This window comes from Corythoichthys intestinalis, chromosome 1 (assembly GCF_030265065.1).
Source record: "Corythoichthys intestinalis isolate RoL2023-P3 chromosome 1, ASM3026506v1, whole genome shotgun sequence".
NCBI lineage: Eukaryota > Metazoa > Chordata > Actinopteri > Syngnathiformes > Syngnathidae > Corythoichthys > Corythoichthys intestinalis.
In genome coordinates, this window is record NC_080395.1 from 4315265 (window position 1) to 4335864 (window position 20600).

Here is a 20600-nt window from a genome sequence, read left to right on the forward strand (position 1 = left end):
CCATTTTTATTTTTTATGACTGTTGTCAAGGCCAGCCCTTCCTCAAAAGCCCTGTTCACTGCAAGCTAGGCGCTAATAACGCACAGGTGCATCGCTACGGTAACGACTCTCTCGCTATTTGATGACGTAATTGCTGCATGAAATCCGATTTGCGGTACTGGACAGTACAGACCGCCGCGACAGTCTGGAAAAATGTGGCCCAGATCGGATTTAGACCACATACGAAAGTGAGCCAGATCGGATTTGAAATGGTCCCGTTCTATGCGACTTGTCACGTTCAGACCGTCAAGTTAATGCCTGACTCGAGTCGGAAAAACATGAAAAAATCGGATTCGTGCATTAAGACCTGTAGTATGAACGTAGCCTTAGTTAGATGATCCATACAGGCCAGAACATCACGACTGTCCAACAGTCTGTACCCACAGGCTGTGAGGCTACTGAACTCTGCCCCTCTCCCCTCTCTGCCCCCCTCTTACGGACAATAATCCACATCCACCAACAACAATAACTCTGAGCTGGTTTGCATTGTTGCAGTATGTCACTATCCACTATTTCCTTCTCCCTGACACTTACCCATTGGTTGTCAACCAGTAGGCTGTACTTGATTATACTTGATTAACTTATCTGGGTTTTGCACTGATTTTTGCCTGTTTTCAACTGGTATATTTTTGCTCTGCACTTTAGCATTGACACGACCTCATGCTGCTGTTGAATCTTTGCTGTACATATGTCCAAAACTGTGTCAATGTTTACACTTGGTACTGATGGGTATTTATTTTATGGGTTTGCACTTTACCACCTTAGCTGTATGAGCTGGATGGATGCTCCCAAAAAAGTTTCGTTGTGCTTTTTTGTAACAATGACAATAAATATTCTGAATCTGAATGGATTTGCAATCAGCCAGTTCCTGTCGTCTTCCAAAATTACAACTAGGTGACGGTGCTTCAGGTATTCATTCATTCAAGCTTGGCACTTTAGAGGCAGGACACAACAGTGTACCCTCCTTTGTTTGGATGAAATAAGTCAATGTTTTGGCCACTGTGGTGCACTTTTTTGGCTTTGTGCCGCCTTCCCCGCTTGCATACCAAGCGTCCGACATTAAAAAAATCTCCCGCTTGCATACCAAGCGTCCGACATTAAAAAAATCTCCCGACCCCCCCCCCTTAAAAATGTTCTCCTCGGATATACACAATTCACATAGGTCACCCTTTTTAACTTCAAAATGGTGAATTTCGCCAAAAGGTGAGAGATTTTCATGCCTGAATATACTGTATATTAACTCAACTTTTCTTGATGAAATTTCTCAAAATAAAAGCATTTCAAGTACTTCCTTTTTCTGTACTGAAAAGCATTGCTTGAAGAAAGCCAATCGAAATGAATCCACGAGATGTACCACTCCACCCCTCCTGTTTACAGTTACTAGGCCTGTTAGGGCACTGCAGCAGGCCTGTGTGTTTTTTGGAAAAAAAAAAAAAAAAAATCCCAGTCATTAGTACTCATTCTACTCAGCTGTACTGCACACCTGATCATCATAGCTTCTCTACTTAGGCCATATATATGGCGGAAAACACTCAGGTGACTTGAAGTTCTGCTCTGAGACCCCCGATTTGGCCAACTTTCAAAATTGTCCGATATGCATGTGTGATACATAATTGGAAAGCTTAAAAGCTTAATTTTCTGGGGGAAGAAAGATTTTGAACAGGAGGGCATTTAAAAGAAAAAAATAAAAATAAAAATTAAACAGCAAATCCCTATCTGTAGGTGAGAGCATGAAAGAGCAGAATTCAAGACGCCATGACTTTAACGAGATATTATCGCGTACTTACCTTATTTCGATCCAAAAACTCCATGTAGCATGTATCACTGAGTGTCAAGACACAGTTGGAGTTTTTTGGGGATTTTATGGTTGAAACATGGTTGAGCTCATAGGACATTGGTGTTTCATTGATAGGCCCACGACACCTCCAGAGGGCTCAACGGCGACATCAGGCGTCCCAGGTGTGCCCCCCCTCCGTCTTTACCCCTGGATGTTATTTTGAACCCCAGATGGGGCCCTTTCTCTTAATCCATATCCACCTGCTGCTTCGTTTGGCTAGATCTGACAACGATTTGACAGCCCGCCGGAAGGCTTGACCTCTCACTCCCATTCCTTTCAAAAGCTTGGTTGTGGACGTGGCAACAAAGCCTCTGCACTCAACTTCAACTAGAAGCACCTGGGAACGCCTGCCGCGTTGCTCTGCCCCGGCTGCAATGTCCGCCTACTTCAGTCGTTTGAGCTCACATGCTTCACTAACTGCTGCTTCCCATGGCACAGTTAATTGTATGAGTACAGTTTTCTGGGAGGATGACCACAAGACCAGGTCCGGCCTGAAGCTGGTTGTACTGATCTCAGGCGGGAAGATGCGTTTTTGGTCTAAGTCAGGGGTGTCAAACCGATTCCACAAAGGGCCACAGTGCGTCCTGGTCTTAGTTCCAACAGATCCAGCACAGACAGTTCAACCAATGAGGTTTCTACTAAAACAAGCAGCGCCTGACTGCAATCAACTGATTATACTTATAAGACAGCAGATTGGTGAAAGGCTGTCCTCATAATGGGTTTGAATAAAAACCTGCACTCACTGTGGCCCTTTGAGGACCGGTTTGACACCTGTGGTCTAAGTCAACCTGCATTTTCTAGTCTCGGGAACTATAACAAGTTGGTAATGGTAATATAACAAGGGTCGCGATGCAGAAATCGCAGATATCAAGGAGTGGTCGAGATTTTTTTTTTGAAATATGTACCCTTTTAAACTTTTTTTTTTTTCGATTTTTCTTTGATTATTTATCATCTAACATATCGGAGAAAATGCAACAGTAGCAAAAAAAAACAAAAAAAAAACAATTAAGTAGGGCTGTCAAAATTATCGCTTTAACAGGCGGTAATTAATTTTTTAAATTAATCACGTTAAAATATTTGACGCAATTAACGCACATGCCCCACTCAGACAGATTTAAATGACAGTATAGTTGAATGCCCACTTGTTAATTGTGTTTTATGAAGTTTTGCCGCCCTCTGCTGGCGCTTGGGTGTGACTGATTTTATAGGCTTCAGCACCCGTAAGCATTGTGTAAGTAATTATTGACATCAATAATGGCAGGCTACTAGTTTATTTTTTGATTGAAAATTTGACAAATTTTATTAAAATGAAACATTAAGAGGGGTTTTAATATAAAATTTCTAACATTTATCTTTTAAGAACTAGAAGTGTTTCTATCCATGGATCGCTTTAACAAAATGTTAATAATGTTAATGCCATCTTGTTGATTTATTGTTATAATAAACAAATACAGTCCTTATGTACCGTATGTTGAATGTATATATCCATCTTGTGTCTTATCTTTCCATTCCAACAATAATTTACAGAAAAATATGGTTTGAATTGCGATTAATTACGATTAATTAATTTTTAAGCTGTAATTAACTGGATTAAAAAATTCAATCGTTTGACAGCCCTAAAATTGAGCAATAGTTATAAGGTAGATGTCCATGACTTTTTTACGGACACCATTTTTTTCATTGTGACATAATTTGTTTAAAAGTTTAAAATTTGCGAGCGAATTTTTTTTTTTTTTTTTTTTTAAACAAAATATTTGGCATCATTAATGATTCTAAGATAAAAATGACAGGCATTTTGAATAATAAATATAATTACCTTCGTTTTATGGCTGGGTTGAAACAAAAGCGGTAGGGCGAGGTCTGTAAACGGGTAAAATGGATAAATTAAAAATAGTTTGGGGTGCTTAAAATTTATATCTGCTATGGCAGCATATAGACATATTTTTCTATGAAATACAACAGTTGTTTTGGCTTAAAAGACAGCAGGGAGTGCAAGAGCAGAAACTGCTTTTTCAGTCTTGTCTGTGTTTTCCGCCATATACTGTATGTGTGCTGAGGAGTACAGATTGGGATGAGATCACTTAATTTATGGTTTATTTTATGGATGACCTGATAAATTATGCAAGCATTTTGAAAGTAGTTTTGTTCTTTTAGCCTCAGAAGGTGGTGGTGGTGAAATATTAATTTAGTTGGAACAATGAACTCGGACCACGTTAGGGCATGTATAACTTTTTTTCTGTAGTGTTTCAAGCTTTTTTAGAGTTGGAAATGTGTTGCACCCAGAGGCGTAGCAAGGGTCCCCGGGGCCCCAGGCAACAAGCAACATGGGGCCCTTGCTCCAAATCCAACTGTCCCCCTTACTTGCACATGTGTATGCGTAAAGGCTTTACACATACCGTATTCTACTGACTAGCTGGTAAGTTATATTGCTTTTACTTAGTAAGGATAACATTCTGGCACAAAAGTGAATCATGTAACATCTTATCAGTTTGGCTGATCGGTATGTATGTTGATTCTAAACACTGATTTTATGTTCTAGGTGACATCTTTATGTATGAAGAAACGCTAGCATACTGCAATGCTGTTAGCAAACGCTAACAAGCTAGTTACAACAAGTCAAGGCAGTTAATTGGTTTAGGACATAAAAATACTACTACTACTATTCTGCAGTGCTTCTACTACATTAGGACATAAAACTACTGTAACATAGTACATTCACCGCTGTCTTGCTTCCTTTTCTCCTGTTTTTTTTCCTTTCTTTTTTTGCTTCCAGAAGGATAACTTCTCTTCATTTTGCCAATTAGAATAGGCCAGATCGCCACCCACTCTCACTCTGAGTCACGTGATACACATACATACTCGTGCGGTCATCTTGGCCATAAAAGTGTGAAAACTAAGCACTTTACACTGACTCATATGGATGTACTTACACTGGTTCATGGACGCACACATCAAGTGGGCGTCCTCTGCTCGAAATGCCTTACGCCTATTCTCGCTCCCAGAATACGAAGCGCTTGTGACGTAAGACAATAACAGGACCGGTTGCTATGGGAACGTACGCATACCCAAGGAACCTTGCTAAAGGAGTATTAAAATTGCTAATAAAATCGTTTATGATTATTTTAGATGCATATGTTATATTTTTCTTATAGAGTATTCCACAAGGAATACGATAGACTCATTAATAGACTGTCTTGGAAAAATCATTTATTTAAGTAGTCACATGAATAATGAGGTGGCCTGTGAAAATCAACGTAAAACAACTCAGCAAGGACTTTCCAGAGAGTACTTGGTGAGTCACTCTTTAAACAATCATGTGGTGTTAATAGCTGGTTGGACTTTCTTAAACATGTGTAATCTACATGACATGGTTAATGCTGATTGGGATTGATAACAGAATCGTTAGATAATCTGCCAAATGATTCCATGGTATTGAAACACTCCCAACACTTGTCGCTGCGACAGTGCAGTAAAGCTGTGTGTGCTAAATCTGTTGGCCCTCTGGGGGGCCCTGCTGGCTGGGGGCCCTAGGCAATTGCCCACGTATGCCTAATGGGACGCTACGCCTCTGGTTGCACCATATGATATTACAATATTGTAAATGTGGTTCAAATAAAGATTTATACAGAGTGAGAAGTGCAGAGGGGTTGTGATGTCGCAGTTTAAAAACAGAGCAGCATATCTCTCATGCAAAACAACATTTTACACAAAGAACTGAGAATGATCAAGTTTAAAATATTGATGTGAAAATGAGCAAAACAATTTCAAGTTTTTAAAAAAAAATTTATGAACACAATTATACAATTTACGAACAAAAGCGGGCTTACAAAATTGCGATACTATATCAAGAAAACAACACACTCCATCATAATTTACCAAATCCTACTTGCTTGCCAAAACAATTTCAAGTGTACGTATGACATTTTCTTTTAAATTTGTGAGAAACATAAGTTAACCCTTTAAAGGGTACTTATTGAACTCATTGGCTGCCATTGACGGTGCTCAGAGTCCATTCCTTTTGGACAGCCCCTCCCAGTACAAATGGATAAAAACAACTGCCAGCAGTTTGTTGGGAACGTCCTAGACCTTCCCCTTGAACTCCACCTCCATGTCGATGCAAAGAACCCGACGACGACCTCCTCGAATTCTGTGAGCGAGGCCGCTTTGCCCGTAGCGCCGACACCCGATCCTCTAGCAATCATCAGACAATACGTGAGACCGAACTAAATCTGAAGGAGATCAAATGGACTCGACGTCTTCTAATAATGAAAATTTGGAATGACTCGCCCTTCTTGACGCCAAGGACCAAATGTTGTTCTTGTTCCCATTTGTTAAATCTGAAGAAAGACACAAACAATCGGTATTGAACATGAATTTACACTCTGATAGGCAACATTGTTTTTAGATCTTGACAGTCTCCAGTCTATAGCTGGGATCTTCCTTGATCTCTAATAAGACCCTCTTTGCTTCTTCCTTTATTCGAGTGTTGATGAGAAATAACTCTTGAAGATGGGAGGGGTTTAACTTGAGAGCCTTGGCCAATGAAATGCATCCTTTATCTGCGATCCCGCACCGTGACAGCCTGCAACAAATGAGATGATTCCCTTTAGTCAAGAAGGGAACCTGGTTAAAAGTCAAATGTCTACTTTATCCTTGGCTAGTAGCAGGAGTGATTAATTTATGACAAATTATTTAAGAATACTTAAACTTGATGGGTTTTTTTTTCTTCTTGTAAAGAATTTTGTAGAGTTGCTACCAATGGCAGCAGTGATTCTTTGGATTAGTTGGCCGGATCAACGGAAGATTACGAACTGGAGGACCTCCTTACCTGAGGACTTTTAAGATGCAGTGTGGGCTTGCCAGTCCTTTCGAAAGGTTTTCAACCCCCTCATCTAACAGATTGTTACAGCTCAGGTCCAGCTCTTGAAGATGGGAGGTGTTTAACTTGAGTGCCTCGGCCAATGAAACACATCCTCGCTTTGTGATCTTACACTCTGAAAGGCTGCAACAAATGAAATAATTGGCTTAGGTCAGGAAGGGAACCTGGTTCAAGTGACGAAAGTTCTACCCAAAGTCAAATGTCTACTTTATCCTTGGCTAGTAGCAGCAGTGATTCTTTAATTTATGACAGAGTATTTAAGAATTATTTAAACTTGTTTGTAAAGCTTTTTTTTCTTCTTTTAAGTAATTTTGTAGAGTTGCTACTAATGACAGCAGTGAGTCTTTTGATTGGTCGGCTGGATCAATAGATGATTACGAACTGGAGGACCTACTTACTCGAGGACTTTTAAGATGCAGTGTGGGCTGCTCAGTCCTTTCAAGAGGATCTCAACCCCCTCATCCGACAGATCGTTCAGGCTCAGGTCCAGCTCTTGAAGATGGGAGGTGTTTAACTTGAGAGCCTCAGCCAATGAAACACATCCTCGCTCTGTGATCAAGCATTTTCTTAGACTGCAACAAATGAGATAATTGCCTGAAGTCAAGAAGGGAACCTAGCAAAAGTGGTGAAGGTTTGCTGAAAGTGACAACGTGTTTGCCTTTTCCTTGTCTAATACAGGGTTGATGTGGGTCATTAAAAAGCATTAAAAGTCATTACATTGATTTATTTGAAAAATTCAGACCTTAAAAAGCAATAAATTAACTGTTCGAGGCATTAAAAGTTATGAAAACTTGACAGGAAAAAAACATTTTTTTTTTTTTTACATAACTTATTAGAGTTGCCGCTAACAGCAGCAGTGATTCTTTTGATTAGGTGACCGGATTCATGGAAGATTACGAACTGAAGGAGCTCCTTACTTGAGGACTTTTAAGATGCAGTTTGGGCTGGACAGTCCTTGTGAGAGGATTTCAACCCCCTCATCCGACAGTTTGTTACCGTTTAAGTACAGCTCTTGAAGATGTGAGAGGTTTAACTTGAGAACCTCAGTCAATGAAATGCATCCTCTTCTTGTTATCCAGCACATTGACAGGCTGCAACAAATGAGATAATTGCCTGAAGTCTGGAAAGGAACCTGGTTAAATTGATGAAGGTTCTACTCAAGTAAAAAAGGGCCAAAATATACTGGACGCGTTGACTGCGTGCTCCGCAGTGTGTAAAAAATCGGCAAGACATACCGGCTGCGCTCCGGCAACTCCGTCCCGTCGTGAGCTCTCACTTAACCGCGCACGATAATGTGGCATTAAAAACAATGACAAACACTGTACTCATCAGAGAAGCAGAAAGGGAGGTGGTCTTGATTTGACCAAACATTTTTGCCGAATTCTTATTTTGCTTTTACTATGAGTTTGTGACACTTTTTCTGTTTTAAATTACGTAACTTGCATAATAACCCACCGTCCATCCTCATAGCTTCTGCTGTGACGTCCCATGTGTGATTGAATGTTTTCCAAGGCACCTTGAAGTGCACGCAATGGGGATAATGTTTTGGTCAAGTGACGTGGGAGTTTGGGAGACAGACACAGCCTGCCCAGAGACACAGGTTGTGGAAGTAGTTTTTATTTTTTTTTCCCGTGTGTTAATAGAAAACAAAGTTGTCAGCAGGTCGTTTGTTTGATATCTTTGCCAGAAAAACGCACAAACTAAGACACTGTGCATCTACCTTTGTTTGTTGTTCTTATAAAAATGATCTGCTGCATCATAGGTCACATTGTGATTTTCCAACTCCATGATGAAGAGTTCTTCGTCCATGTTCGCAGGTGTTTTAACCGTGAATAATCAACTGGGCTGTTGAATCCAAGCCTTGCTCCGCCCATTTTGACGGATGCATCTCTGGCAAAAATAGAAAATAGCCTAAACCACAGATGTCAAACCGATTCCAGAACGGGCCGAGTGGGTGCAGGTTTGCTTTCCAACCAATGAAGAGGACACCTTTTCACCAATCAGATCTTTTACATGTGTAATCAGCTAAACTTTGTCAGGTGCTGCTTGTTTCAGTAGGAAGTTCATTGGTTAAACTCTCTGCACGGTATCGGTTGGAACAAAATCCAGCACCCACTTGGCCCTTTCTGGAATCGGTTTGACACCTGTGGCCTAAACCGTCCGGCGGGCTCTTGGGTGCATGGTCCGTAGTCAGTCCTTAGCGCTGACGCGGCCACTATACTTTGAAAAATAGTAGAGAATGGAAACAGGTTGGCTCCGGTGCTATATCTTGCCAGACCCGAACGGAAGATGCTTCTGGTATATTTTGACCCTTATCGTTGGCTAGTAGCAGAAGTGATTCATTAGATAAGTCAACCGTATCCAAGGAAGGTTACGAACTGGAGGTAGATTTCAACTTGGAAGAGCTCCTTACTTGAGGACTTCTAAGTGGCAGTGTGGGCTGGCCAGTCCTTTTGAGAGGATCTCGACCCCCTTGTCCGACACATCGTGGTTGCAGCCCAGGTCCAGATGCCTCAGGTTGGATGGAGAACTGAGAACGGAAGCCAGCAGGTGACAGCTGCCTCTGTCCAGCCAACACTGATTTAGACTGGAGAACACAGGAAGAAGTCGTGAGAGTGAGCCAAACCTAACTTCTGCTGACTTTAGTATGGTGCTATGAATAATAATAATAGATTTAATTTCAAGATTAAAAAAGGGACAGCAAAAAGAATTAAGAGCAAATTACAAAACCCAAAGATAGAAAGAGCTTTTATTTTCTTGTGATAATATTACTAACATTTCTTGTGCTGGATGGACGCAATCTTTGGCCATGTCTACACCTAGCGTTGGGGAAAAATAATTGTGTCCACACCTGCACGTTTGTGTAAAAAAAAAAAAAAAAAAAAAACCTTCCACAGCTAACAGCTTTCATTCATTCTTAAGTACATTCATAACAATAAAAATAATGGTCTATCATACCAATTCTTCAATAAGAAGCTCAGCAATAGTTTGTGAAAAATAAATGGAAGCAAAAAAGCGCCTGTTTAATTGACTCCAAACGTAAACATTAGTTTCATGTGTGACGTTAGGAAAAAGTTAGTCGCAGTTAGTGACGTTTCCACGCTTAAATATTCAGTTATCAGTGTCCACATGATGGCGCAACAAACGCAGACTTCGCACTTCTTCACTTTCCCTGTCGTTCTTAAGAACCCTGGTTTAAATGTGCGTGTGCGTGTGGATGATAGGCCAAACCACAGAAAAATGTCTTCTTTTTGCCAAATATACTGCTACGTGTGGACGTGGCCTTTGTTTCGGATGTCGTCAACAAGGACAATCATCCCGTACGACCAAAATGTGTGAATCGTAGTCTTTGTTTTTTTTCCCCCAAGATTATAAATTGGATTTAACTCAAATTTTGAGATCTTTCAATATTTTGGATTTTCCACTGTTTCAGGATTAACTTTAGTTAAACCTGTGACACTGACCCAGCTTTGTGTTTGCTCGTATAGAGAAACAATTTATTACCGTCTTTACTTATGTCAATGACTTTGGCTAGGTTCATACTACAGAATCCAATTTTTTTGCGTTTTTCCGACTCGAGTCAGGCATTAAGTTGACGGTCTGAACGTGACAAGTCGCACAGAACTGGACCATTTTAAATCCGATCTTGGTCACTTTCGAATGTGGTTCAAATCTGATCTGGACCACATTTTTCCAGACTGTCGCGGCAGTCTGTACTGTCCAGTCTCCCAAATTGGAATTCATGCAGCAATTACGTCATCAAATAGCGAGAGAGACGCTACGGTAGCGGTGCAGCTGTGCGTTATTAGCGCCTAGCTTGCAGTGAACACGGCTGTTGGGGAAGGGCCGGGCTTGACAACAGTCATAAAACAATAAAAATGGGTTGAGGGTAAGCCTGAGAATGATCGGTTTTCTCTCTGCTCTATGTGAGCAATATTTCAACATTGCCTACACGGCCGAGAGTCGGGGCAAATGTGTGTGTGACATGCATGGACAGTGCGTGCATGCTATCAATCCATATAAACTTTGAATAAAAGACTAAATGGGATTATTTATGTCTGCTATTTGTGTCCTCTTTTTGAAAAGCAAAATATGATATCCGTGGAATCATGGATGACTGTGTCATTTTTTATGCTTCTGCGCATGCGGGTCTTCTTGCTTAGCGCGTGTTGGACTGCGAATTAAAGCGCATGCGTAATGCTTGAATGGTCTCAATGGACGAAGGCAGTCTGAACAGACACGCCAAAAAAACAGATATGACAAAAAATCGGATTTGTGCATTAAGACCTGTAGTATGAACCTAGCCTTGGTTGGAGCATTGAAATTAGGGTTGGGGAGTGTTGAGTTAATTATCGAGGGTTGATTGAATATTTGCTTGATTGATTGAATATTTGCTTGTGCTCATACATACCTATTACATACATAACACACATTGCCATATTTTTTCTTATTGATATAACCAGTAAATGACTATTGCTTGCTATACTAGGTTGTAGTATAACGTTTAAGTGTTACAAAGAGTAAAGAGGGTCGGGATGACAACTGCCTTGCTTCATGGCCGCATTGCGTAGCTAGACCTTCCGGGACATATTCAGCATCTGGCGTCTAGACTTTCGTCTAGCCCTTCGAGGACAATTTTCCATTCGAGGACATCTTCCATGGCCGCAGCGTTCCATAAATGAAGTGTCTGGGTCATTCTGACCACTTTACCTGTGCCCTTGCTTACACACGTGTATTTAGTTAGTTCCACCTACATGCTCACACATAGCCAACCAAAATCACATGGGTGTCTCCAGCTTGCTTTCCCCCTCCCTTCAGGGCGGCACCCTTCTGTGTTAGGACAAACCCCTAATAAAAAGAGCAAGGAGGGTTTTTTCCTTAGATCAATTTTGGTGACTATACAGCGTAATCTAGCATTTCTTTGTCTAATCCCTCTTTGCTCTCCTTGGCCAAGAAAACTGAGTGTCTTCTCTCCTTATTTTTGGGTAATTTTACAAATGTCTACCTAAGGGTCTATTTTTGAACTTGACAGGGAGCAATGAAAATTGTTCATCTCGAGTAATAGCATGAAATCTTTGCAATGAATCACAAAGTCATCATCACTTCAAAAGTAGCAATAGACGCAGTTATAAAGTCTTTCCTCTCATCCAAACAGCCACGAGTCTACTTTGCCACCAGTGCCAACTATTTCCAGTGTCTTAACTCATTTTTCAGAAGTGATCGACTTTTGTTCATTTGTAATGATTTTGGGTGATCTGTCAAGCACCACGGAATACTGAATTTGATGGCTACAAAAACTTAAAAAAAGAAAAACTAATTCCAATCTTTCTTCATAAAAAGATGTCTTTCTACCCTTTTCCGTTCTTCAGTTATGAGCAGTTGAAGATCATTTTTTAACACGTCTTTGGGAGTGAATGAGTTAATTTTGTTTTGTTTCCCGATTTGTTGCTGCGTTTTGCGAAAAGCAATTGTTTTTTAATATGTTTTTTTTGTTTGATTTGCACTAGTTTTTTTGTAATCTGTTTTGTGAATTTTGATTAGTTATTTTTAGTTGTTTTGTTTGTGTTTTGTGCACTTGTTGTTGGATTTGTCATTGCTTTTGGAATTGTCACACTCCACTTTATTTCACTTTGGAGCACATACTCTGATTTTTGAGAAGCCCTGACCACCAACAGCAGCTTCTCCAGCCCCAACGGTGATGGGGAGTAGCTGGCAAGATGAAAGGACTTCATGGTTTTGTCGTCTGTAAGTAAGAAGAAGGCCAGGGCCGACCACATGTCATTTGACATTTGTTGCCAGGACAAACGTCTTGAAGCTAATTCCTGCTGGATCTGCTTCAGCAAGGAGTCGTCCTTCAGCTCGTTTAGGCAGTAGAACAAGTTGACGTTCTTCTCTGGAGTGTTCCGTTTTATCCTTTCCTGGATCAACTCCACTGTCTTTGACTTGCTTTGCCCATAGTCCTGAGGAGCCTTCAGCAGTTCCCCCACTAGTTCCTGATTGCACGGCAAGGAAAGACCAAAGAGGAAGCGGACGAACAGGTCCAGGTTTCCTTCACTCTCTGAGGCTTTCTGCAGAGCTGACTGCTGGACCTCAGTGATTGTGGTCTGCTTCAAAAGTTCAGCCACTTTTTTCAGTAACCATCCTGAATCATCCAGTACGTTCTTGTTGTCATGGAAGAGGCTCATCATTACGTACAGTGCGGCCAGATACTCCTGGATGGTCAGATGAAGGAACTGAAACATCTTCTGTTTGTTTCTTCTGAGCGGAGGGACCTCCTTAAAGACCTCAGTGAATATTCCGGAGTGTTTTGCAGCTTGGCTGTAATCAAAACCGCTGTCCACCAGGTCTTTCTCGTAGAAGATTTGACACTTATTCATGGTGTGGTCAAAAGCCAGCTTGGCTAGCGGTTTCACGTCAAGGATGTACTCCGCTGTATTTCTCTCCTTGGAGTTTTCCAGTAGGTGACCTAAAAACGCTGAGTACATGTCAGTCAGCGTTGTGGGAAGCTCTCCCTCTTTCCTTTTGTCCAAATGATCCTGAAGAACTGTTGAGGTGAGCCAGCAGAAGATGGGAATGTGGCACATGATGAAGATGGTGCGCGATTTCCGAATGTGCTCAATGACGCGCTCCTCATTTGGGAACCTTTTCCTGAAGTACTCCAACCTCTGAGAATCGGTGAATCCTCTCACTTCTGTTCGGCTGTCGATGAAGTCGGAGTGGATATCGCGGGCCGACGCAGGCCGCGTGGTAATCCAAACCCGGGCGCAAGGAAGCAGGTTCCCTTTGACGAGGTGCGCCAGGAGCACCTCCAGCGGGTAAGCCTTCTTCAAATCTATGTCCACTTTGGTGTGGTTCTTTAAGTCCATTTTGAAGCAGCACTCATCCAGTCCGTCCAGTACAAACAAGATCTTAATCCTGCTGCTTTCGTAGTCCCGCCTCCCGGACATCTGCAGGTCGGCAAATATTTTGTTCAGCGTCCCCTCGCTCATGTGCCACAGGTAGAGTCGGATAAGCTCGGCCAACGTGAAGCTTTTTCCTTTGTCCATGTTCAACTCGCGGAAGGTGAAGGGAAATATGAAGTGCACATCCTGATTGCTATTTCTAGTGGCCCAGTCCAACACAAACTTTCGAACCAAGAAGGTTTTTCCGATTCCCGCGAAGCCGACAGTAAGAAGTGTGCGTATCAGTCGTTGCGTCCCGTCAGGGCTTTTGAAGATGTCGCATGGCAGGATAGACTCCTTGACCGCGGTGCACGTCTCCATCTGAAGGACCTCGTGCCGCTCGTCGGGGCTGACTTCTGCTCCGTAGATGACATCCAGCTCCGTGTAGACATCTGTCAGGGGCTGCTGCTGCCAACGCTCGGTGGTGCCCTCGGAAGCAAGGCTGTATAAATGCCGCAGGTTGTCTTGCAGCTCCCCCTTCAATCGGTTAATCTGATTATCATCATGAACGGAGAAGACTGCACCTGCACAAAAGCAACAGTAACCCATTATGGACAAAACACAATCACTTTGTGAGCAAACCCAGGGCACACAGCCACCAGAGACATGAATACGTAAAAGTCCCACCCTCACATCACAGACAATGTGGCAGTTTCTGTGGTTGTGTGACCCAAGGCACTTTCTCTTCATAGATACCTCCATGGTTGAGTTGTTCAGCGATGTCTTTGTTTTATTAGTCTTTCACTTTCCACTCCCCACTGTACAATCGCATTCCCTTGTTTTCTGTGGGCCGTAACGCCTGTTTTACTCGTCATTAAGACATCATTTTTGGCCAGTATATAGAGGAATAGTCGCTCTTTCATTCAACACCAGATGGCAGCACTGTCGCATCGTAACTAAATGAGTTTCCCTGCGGTGACTTGACAAAATTTTATATCACGGCTCTGCTAGAATAACCAATTTTTCCTCACAATTACATCAACAAATGAAATCACAACGACAAGGCAGTGGTAGAATAAAGTGGGTAGGGCTTACTGACACTATTCTTCAGTGGTTCACATCCTATTCACATGATAGGGATTTATTTGTGTCAATTGGAAACTATCAGTCAGAACGAACCAAATTCACGTGTGGAGTCCCTCAAGGGTCAATTCTTGGACCACTCTTATTTAACATCTATATGCTTCCGTTAGCTCAGATAATGTAACAGTATGAAATCTCCTATCACGCCTATGCAGATGACACACAACGGTACATTTCTTTGTCCCCACATAATTATAGTCCCTTAGTCTCCCTGAGCAAATGCATTCATCAAATCAATGAATGGATGTGCCAGAATTTTCTCCAGATAAATGTGGAGAAGACAGAGGTGATCATTTTTGGGCCAAAAAAGGAAAGGTCAAAGATAAGCAACCAACTTAGCACAATGTCACTTTCAGCTACAAATCAAGTCAGAAACCTTGGCGTAATTATTGACTCAGACCTAAAATTTGATAGCCATCTAAAGTCCGTCACTAAATCCGCTTATTACCACCTAAAAAATATAACCAGAATTAAGGGGCTTCTGACTCAACAAGACATGGAAAAACTTATGCATGCATTCATTTTCAGCAGATTGGACTATTGCAACGGTATATTTACAGGTCTTGATAAAAAATCAGTCAGGAAGCTGCAGCTAGTACAGAATGCTGCAGCCAGAGTCCTCACAAATACAAGGAAGCTGGACCACATTACACCGGTTTTGAAATCGCTACACTGGCTTCCAGTGAGTCAAAGGATAGACGATAAAATACTACTGCTCGTCGACAAAACACTTAATGGCCTTGGACCAAAATACATGCTTGACTTGTTAGAGTCCCATGAGACATCTAGACCCCTAAGGTCATCTGGAACCGGTCTTCTGCATGTTCCAAGAACAAGAACCAAGCAGGGTGAGGCAGCATTTAGTTATTATGCTCCTCACCTCTGGAACAAGTTACCCGAACGTCTGAAGTATGCTCAAACTGTTAGCTCTTTTAAATCAGGGCTAAAAATGCTTTTGTTTAGCACTGCATATCAATAACTGTCTATATATTGCAATCTACCTGCTTTCTATTCCTCTTGTGCTTATCTCCATTGCTGATTTCAATCATTATTAGTGGTAGTAGTTTTTGTTTTATTTTTATTTTATTTATTTCTTTTTATTCTGTGATTAAATGTGATCTTTTGTCTTCGTTTCTACGTTGTGTTGATTTAAATGTGATTTTTATGATCTTCATGTGATGTAAAGCACTTTGAATTGCCTTGTGTTGAATTGTGCTATATAAATAAATTTGCCTTGCCTTAACTGCTGCCATGTTGTGAAAAAAAAAATCAATGTATTGTTACACTGATCAATGATTTTTTTTTTTTTTGTTAAGAGTTAAGGATTTATTTTTAATTCTTAATGATTTCTCATGTTCTTCATGTGTGGCTAAAAATGACCTCATCTATTGCTCCGGGGATGCATGTCAAAGAAATAAATGAGATGAGAAAGAGCTACTGATGAGATCTCGATAAGAGCTCATCATTCTCAGATGAGTCTTAGATGAAAAAGAGAAACAAAGTCTATCTGTTGTTCCTAAGGGCCTTTTAGGAGCAACAGAGCAGCAACAAATGATCACAAATGGAGAAGCAATAGTTATGTCTCGGGGAATAGATGAGCAACAAAATTTTTGCTACGAGTCGTTTCATGGTTAACTTCCACAGTTTTCAAGTCACCTTCTTTCTACCACGGGAAGCTACGTCAGGGACTAACCTTTTATTTCTACCAGGTCGCTGCGCAACTTCTCTGCCAAATTGTTGTTACCGATCTTCTCCAGAAGCATGATGGTCTGGTCCAGAGTGTTCTCGCCGTGCTTCTTTATCAGCTCGTCAGCAATGTACACCCGGCGGCGGTCTTCGCGTACGCTTTGAGGCAGGTCCGTGTGGAACCTAAAGGACTCAAAGTCGTCCTCCCCCAGCTCCCTCAGCGTGTTCCACAGCAGCTCCTTTCTTCCGCTGTCCAGAGCCATCCTTCTGACTTACATACGTGTGTGGGAGGTGACTGTAGATCAGGTATCTGCGGACGACAACTTTTATTGACTTATTGTAACTTGTGCTCATAAACCGTTTGAGTGATGTGATGCAAAACACAGATGTCAGGTCTTCATTCCTCTAAGCAGTGGTCGAATACAACGAAGAAAAGGTATTTTTCATTACTGTACTTTCGTGCATTTTTGCGAATTTCTACTTAAGTACAAATATGAAGTGGTACTTTTTACGTTTACTTCAATACATTTTCCAGCACATATATTTACTTTTTACTCTACTACTTTCCAAATTGTTTCCTGGGTTGTCCCTTACTTTTGATTTTTCTTTTTTTTCTCATTATAAATTGATCGCTTTCATGCCCTTGGCGCAATCGATAAACCCCATGCAACTATACCTTATCTGAGCACTAGAGGCAGCAACAGCGTTTCCAATAGCAGCTCCTTACGCTCTGTGTCCAGAGGCATCCTTCCACCTTGTAAACGCATGAGCGAGATGACCATGGATCGGGTATCTGTGAACGACAACTTTTCATGGCTTACCATAACTTCAATCTGTTGAAGGACTGCAAGCTGTCCTCCCCCAGCTCCATCAGTGTTTTCAACTGCAGCTCCTTACGCTTGTTGTCCAGAGGCATCATTTCACCTTGTAAACGAGTGAGCGAGATGACTGTCAATCGGGTATCTACAGACGACAACTTATTGTAATTTGAGCTCGTAAACCATTTGAATGACGCAACACAAAGCATAGAGGTCAGGTCAATCTTTTTCCTTCATGTTGGAGCTCCCTTGTTGCTTTGTTAGCTTCAGTGTGGCACTAAATGACTTGTTTTGATATTGAAAATGCCTAACAATATATTGAAAGAAAAGGTATAACAGATTCAGTCTGAATTTCCTTTTTCAAAGAGGCCAGTTTGCAAACAATCGAATAATAGCTGGCAACAAGGAAGCGAGTTGCCACTTGTACATTTCACATGAAGTTGCCTAACCTACTTAAGCACTCATGTCTTTCTAAAAAGGAGAAAAACTTCTATGTCAGTAAACGAGCATCAAAAATGTTGACTTACGCAAAATATAACTGGGTATTTCAAGCTGAAAGACATTTTGAGGGACGCAAAATGTACTGTGCAATTAAAAGATATTTTTGTCTTTCCCGTTACACACGATAGAATTGTGACGCGATAAATGAACCGGTAGGCAAACTGACCAAAGGAGCAAACTATAAACAAACTTTAAAGTGAATAAAGTTAGGACTATTTCACCTTTTCATTTCAGTTAAAGTGAAAACTTACGCGGCCTTGTTGTTGCCTCTTCTTCTCCCGTCCGTGTGACAACTTGTCTTTCTGGTCCTCCTAGGCAGGGCATGCTGGGTGTGAACTTTGGTGACACCCACAACACCATATATGTGCATTATTGCCACCATTTTGTTCAGATTGAGCAGCTTTGTGACCAGTTGGTATCTTTTTAAAGAGTGGGGGCGGGAGAAAAACTTTAAACCAGTGTTGTTGAAAAATATTCGGTTGCAGGCCCGGATCTAGGTTGACCCACCAGAGTGGGCACTAAGAAAACTTGGGGGGGCACCCACAATGCAGGCTTTTTTTTTTTTTTACCCTCTGCATTTCTCTGGGTGTGGGACCGGCACAAGTAGGACACTGGCTTGTGTCCCGTTGAGGCTGCATTATTTTTTATTTTTTTTTCTTCTTCATCTATCTATTTATTTTCGCAGTCGGCATGATGTTATGATGACGTCATCTCGCATGGCAACGTGTCGCCATTTTGAGATGGGGGCACGCACGGGTAAACAGCCGTAGACAAACGCTGTCTGAAATTCATAATTTTCAGCTGGGTTTTGCGTCTTTTTTCATAAAAACGTCTTAACATGACTTATTATTATCACGAGTTACTGCCGACAGACGCGAGGAGGCAATACTACTTAAAATTAGCGTGTATTGGCCTGCAAATCTGCCCATACAAAGTCGCAGCTGATAGCTGGATAAACAATCCTAAGGAATTGTCTGCAGTGGAGTTCGGAAACATCTACAACTACCTCATAAGGAATTGTGGGATTGCCTGTGAAGACAGCAATGAGAGAGGATGTATCCGCATGTCAGTGGAATTTAAACAAGCCAAGTTTTGGCTAAAAGACAACTCATTCTCCGTCAATTCTTCCTACGAATGCAACGTTGAGCTGCAACCACCTCAAATATGCACAATATATGAAATCGCATATTTACTGCACTATCTGTAGCAAACTGCATATGAAAATATGAATAAACAATTAGCAGAGCGCCCGAGACGCCGTTTTGCCGACCCTCTAACTCGTGTGTAATTACCAGCATATCACAAGTTTCATGCTAAGTGAATCGGTCTCCCTTTTCTTGCACTGAAGTACACACATTTACGTTTTTCAACACATTTAAACAAAAAATACTGGCGATGCAACTTCAAATTCAAGGCTAAGTGGTCGCAGAGACGGTGCGAACTGACTGCGACCGTCGTCGTCTGATTCTTTACTGAAAAATATGGGGTTATATTGCTGACACTATTCTGAGCGAGCAATAATGGAAATTGAGCAAAAATAACCTAGATTTCGAGCACAAAAAACTATATTGAGCGAGCAGTTAAAGATTTTAAGCCAGCAATCGTAGATTTTGAGCACAGAAAATAATATTGAGCAAAAAAAATCTACCCTGTGCCGCTCAATTTCCCCCCTCCTGCTCTCGCTACGCATCTCGACTCCGCTCAATTACCCCCTCCTGCTCTCGCTCCGTATTTCAACTCCTCTGCGCGTCGGTTTCTTTTCTCTGCGCGCTGAGTTGAGCACATGTGTCACCAACATGTCACAAAGCCAACCAATCAGAGAGCTGGCGGTATTTCCGCCAACCAATCACAGAGCTGGCGGTATTTCCGCCAGCTCTGTGATTGGTTGGCTTCGGACACGTTGGTGACGCATGTGCTCAACTCAGCGTGCAGAGAAAAGAAACCGACGAGCAGAGGAGTCGAGATTAGAGATGGGCGATACCAGTGATTTTGGATTCGATCCGATACCAAGTAGTACCAAGGCCAAATATTGCGATCCCAATCCGATATTGAAACCGGAAGCTAATATTTTATATATATATATATATATATATATATATATATATATATATATATATATATATATATATATATATATATATATATATATATATATATATATATAGGCTGTTCTCAGCCATTCTGATGATATCTAATGTACAACTACATCAAGCACTCAAAAACTATTTTGTCTATTTGTGTCAAATATGCTTTGCAAAGGAAAACTGCTGCTTTTAATAACGAGCAAAGCAGTTTCCCTCAAACTCACAAACCAATCCATCAACAACAAACTCTGATTAGTCAGTCTCACTCTTTAACCATGACCCTTAAATTCATATGCACAGAACATTTCCCTGCTACACGTTGTATTTGATCAAATTTTAATCTACCTAAATTAAATATTGTTGATCTAATTAAATAACAAATTAATAGTAGCATGTTACCGCCCTCAAATGGTAGATCACTAAAAACAAATCCAATAATCAATAGTCACTTTCCGTTTTTGAATGTTATTTTACTAACACAATTTTCAAACAGATTTTGAAATAAAAAATAAAAAATAAATAAATTTAAAAAATACAGATCTTGAAATAAGTGAAACAGACCTTTAACAAAATAAAAATAAGTAGCAACAAAACATAAGAAATCAAGCATTTAATTGTTTGTAACATAAAAAAAATATGGACAAACATTTCATGAAAAAATAAAATTATGAAACAAAAATTCACAAGAAATAATAATAAATGAATAAGAAATAATAAAAAGGTTAAGTAAGA

At 41.0% G+C, this 20600-nt stretch overlaps 1 protein-coding gene across 1 annotated transcript; it reads right to left on the reverse strand.

The window, feature by feature from the left end:
• Positions 1 to 5656: 5656 nt before the first annotated feature.
• LOC130920753 (NACHT, LRR and PYD domains-containing protein 3-like) lies at positions 5657 to 19274 on the reverse strand. The gene is made up of 9 exons (XM_057844170.1): positions 18036 to 19274; positions 17142 to 17389; positions 16473 to 16775; positions 12399 to 14220; positions 9169 to 9342; positions 7673 to 7846; positions 7154 to 7327; positions 6705 to 6878; positions 5657 to 6458 (listed from the first exon to the last, which is right to left on the reverse strand). The coding sequence occupies exons 3-9, from the start codon at positions 16726 to 16728 to the stop codon at positions 6278 to 6280; spliced, it is 2955 nt and encodes a 984-aa protein (XP_057700153.1). The 5' UTR covers positions 16729 to 16775; positions 17142 to 17389; positions 18036 to 19274; the 3' UTR covers positions 5657 to 6277.
• Positions 19275 to 20600: the final 1326 nt, after the last annotated feature.

Coding starts and splice junctions, on each gene's coding strand:
- LOC130920753 (XM_057844170.1), bottom strand. CDS start 16,728: ATGGCTCTGGACAGCGGAAGAAAGGAGCTGCTGTGGAACACGCTGAGG. Junction 9,343..12,398: donor AGGGCTTCTCAAAAATCAGA/GTATGTGCTCCA, acceptor TGTGTTCTCCAG/TCTAAATCAGTGTTGGCTGG. Junction 6,459..6,704: donor TGCATCTTAAAAGTCCTCAG/GTAAGGAGGTCC, acceptor CATTTGTTGCAG/GCTGTCACGGTGCGGGATCG.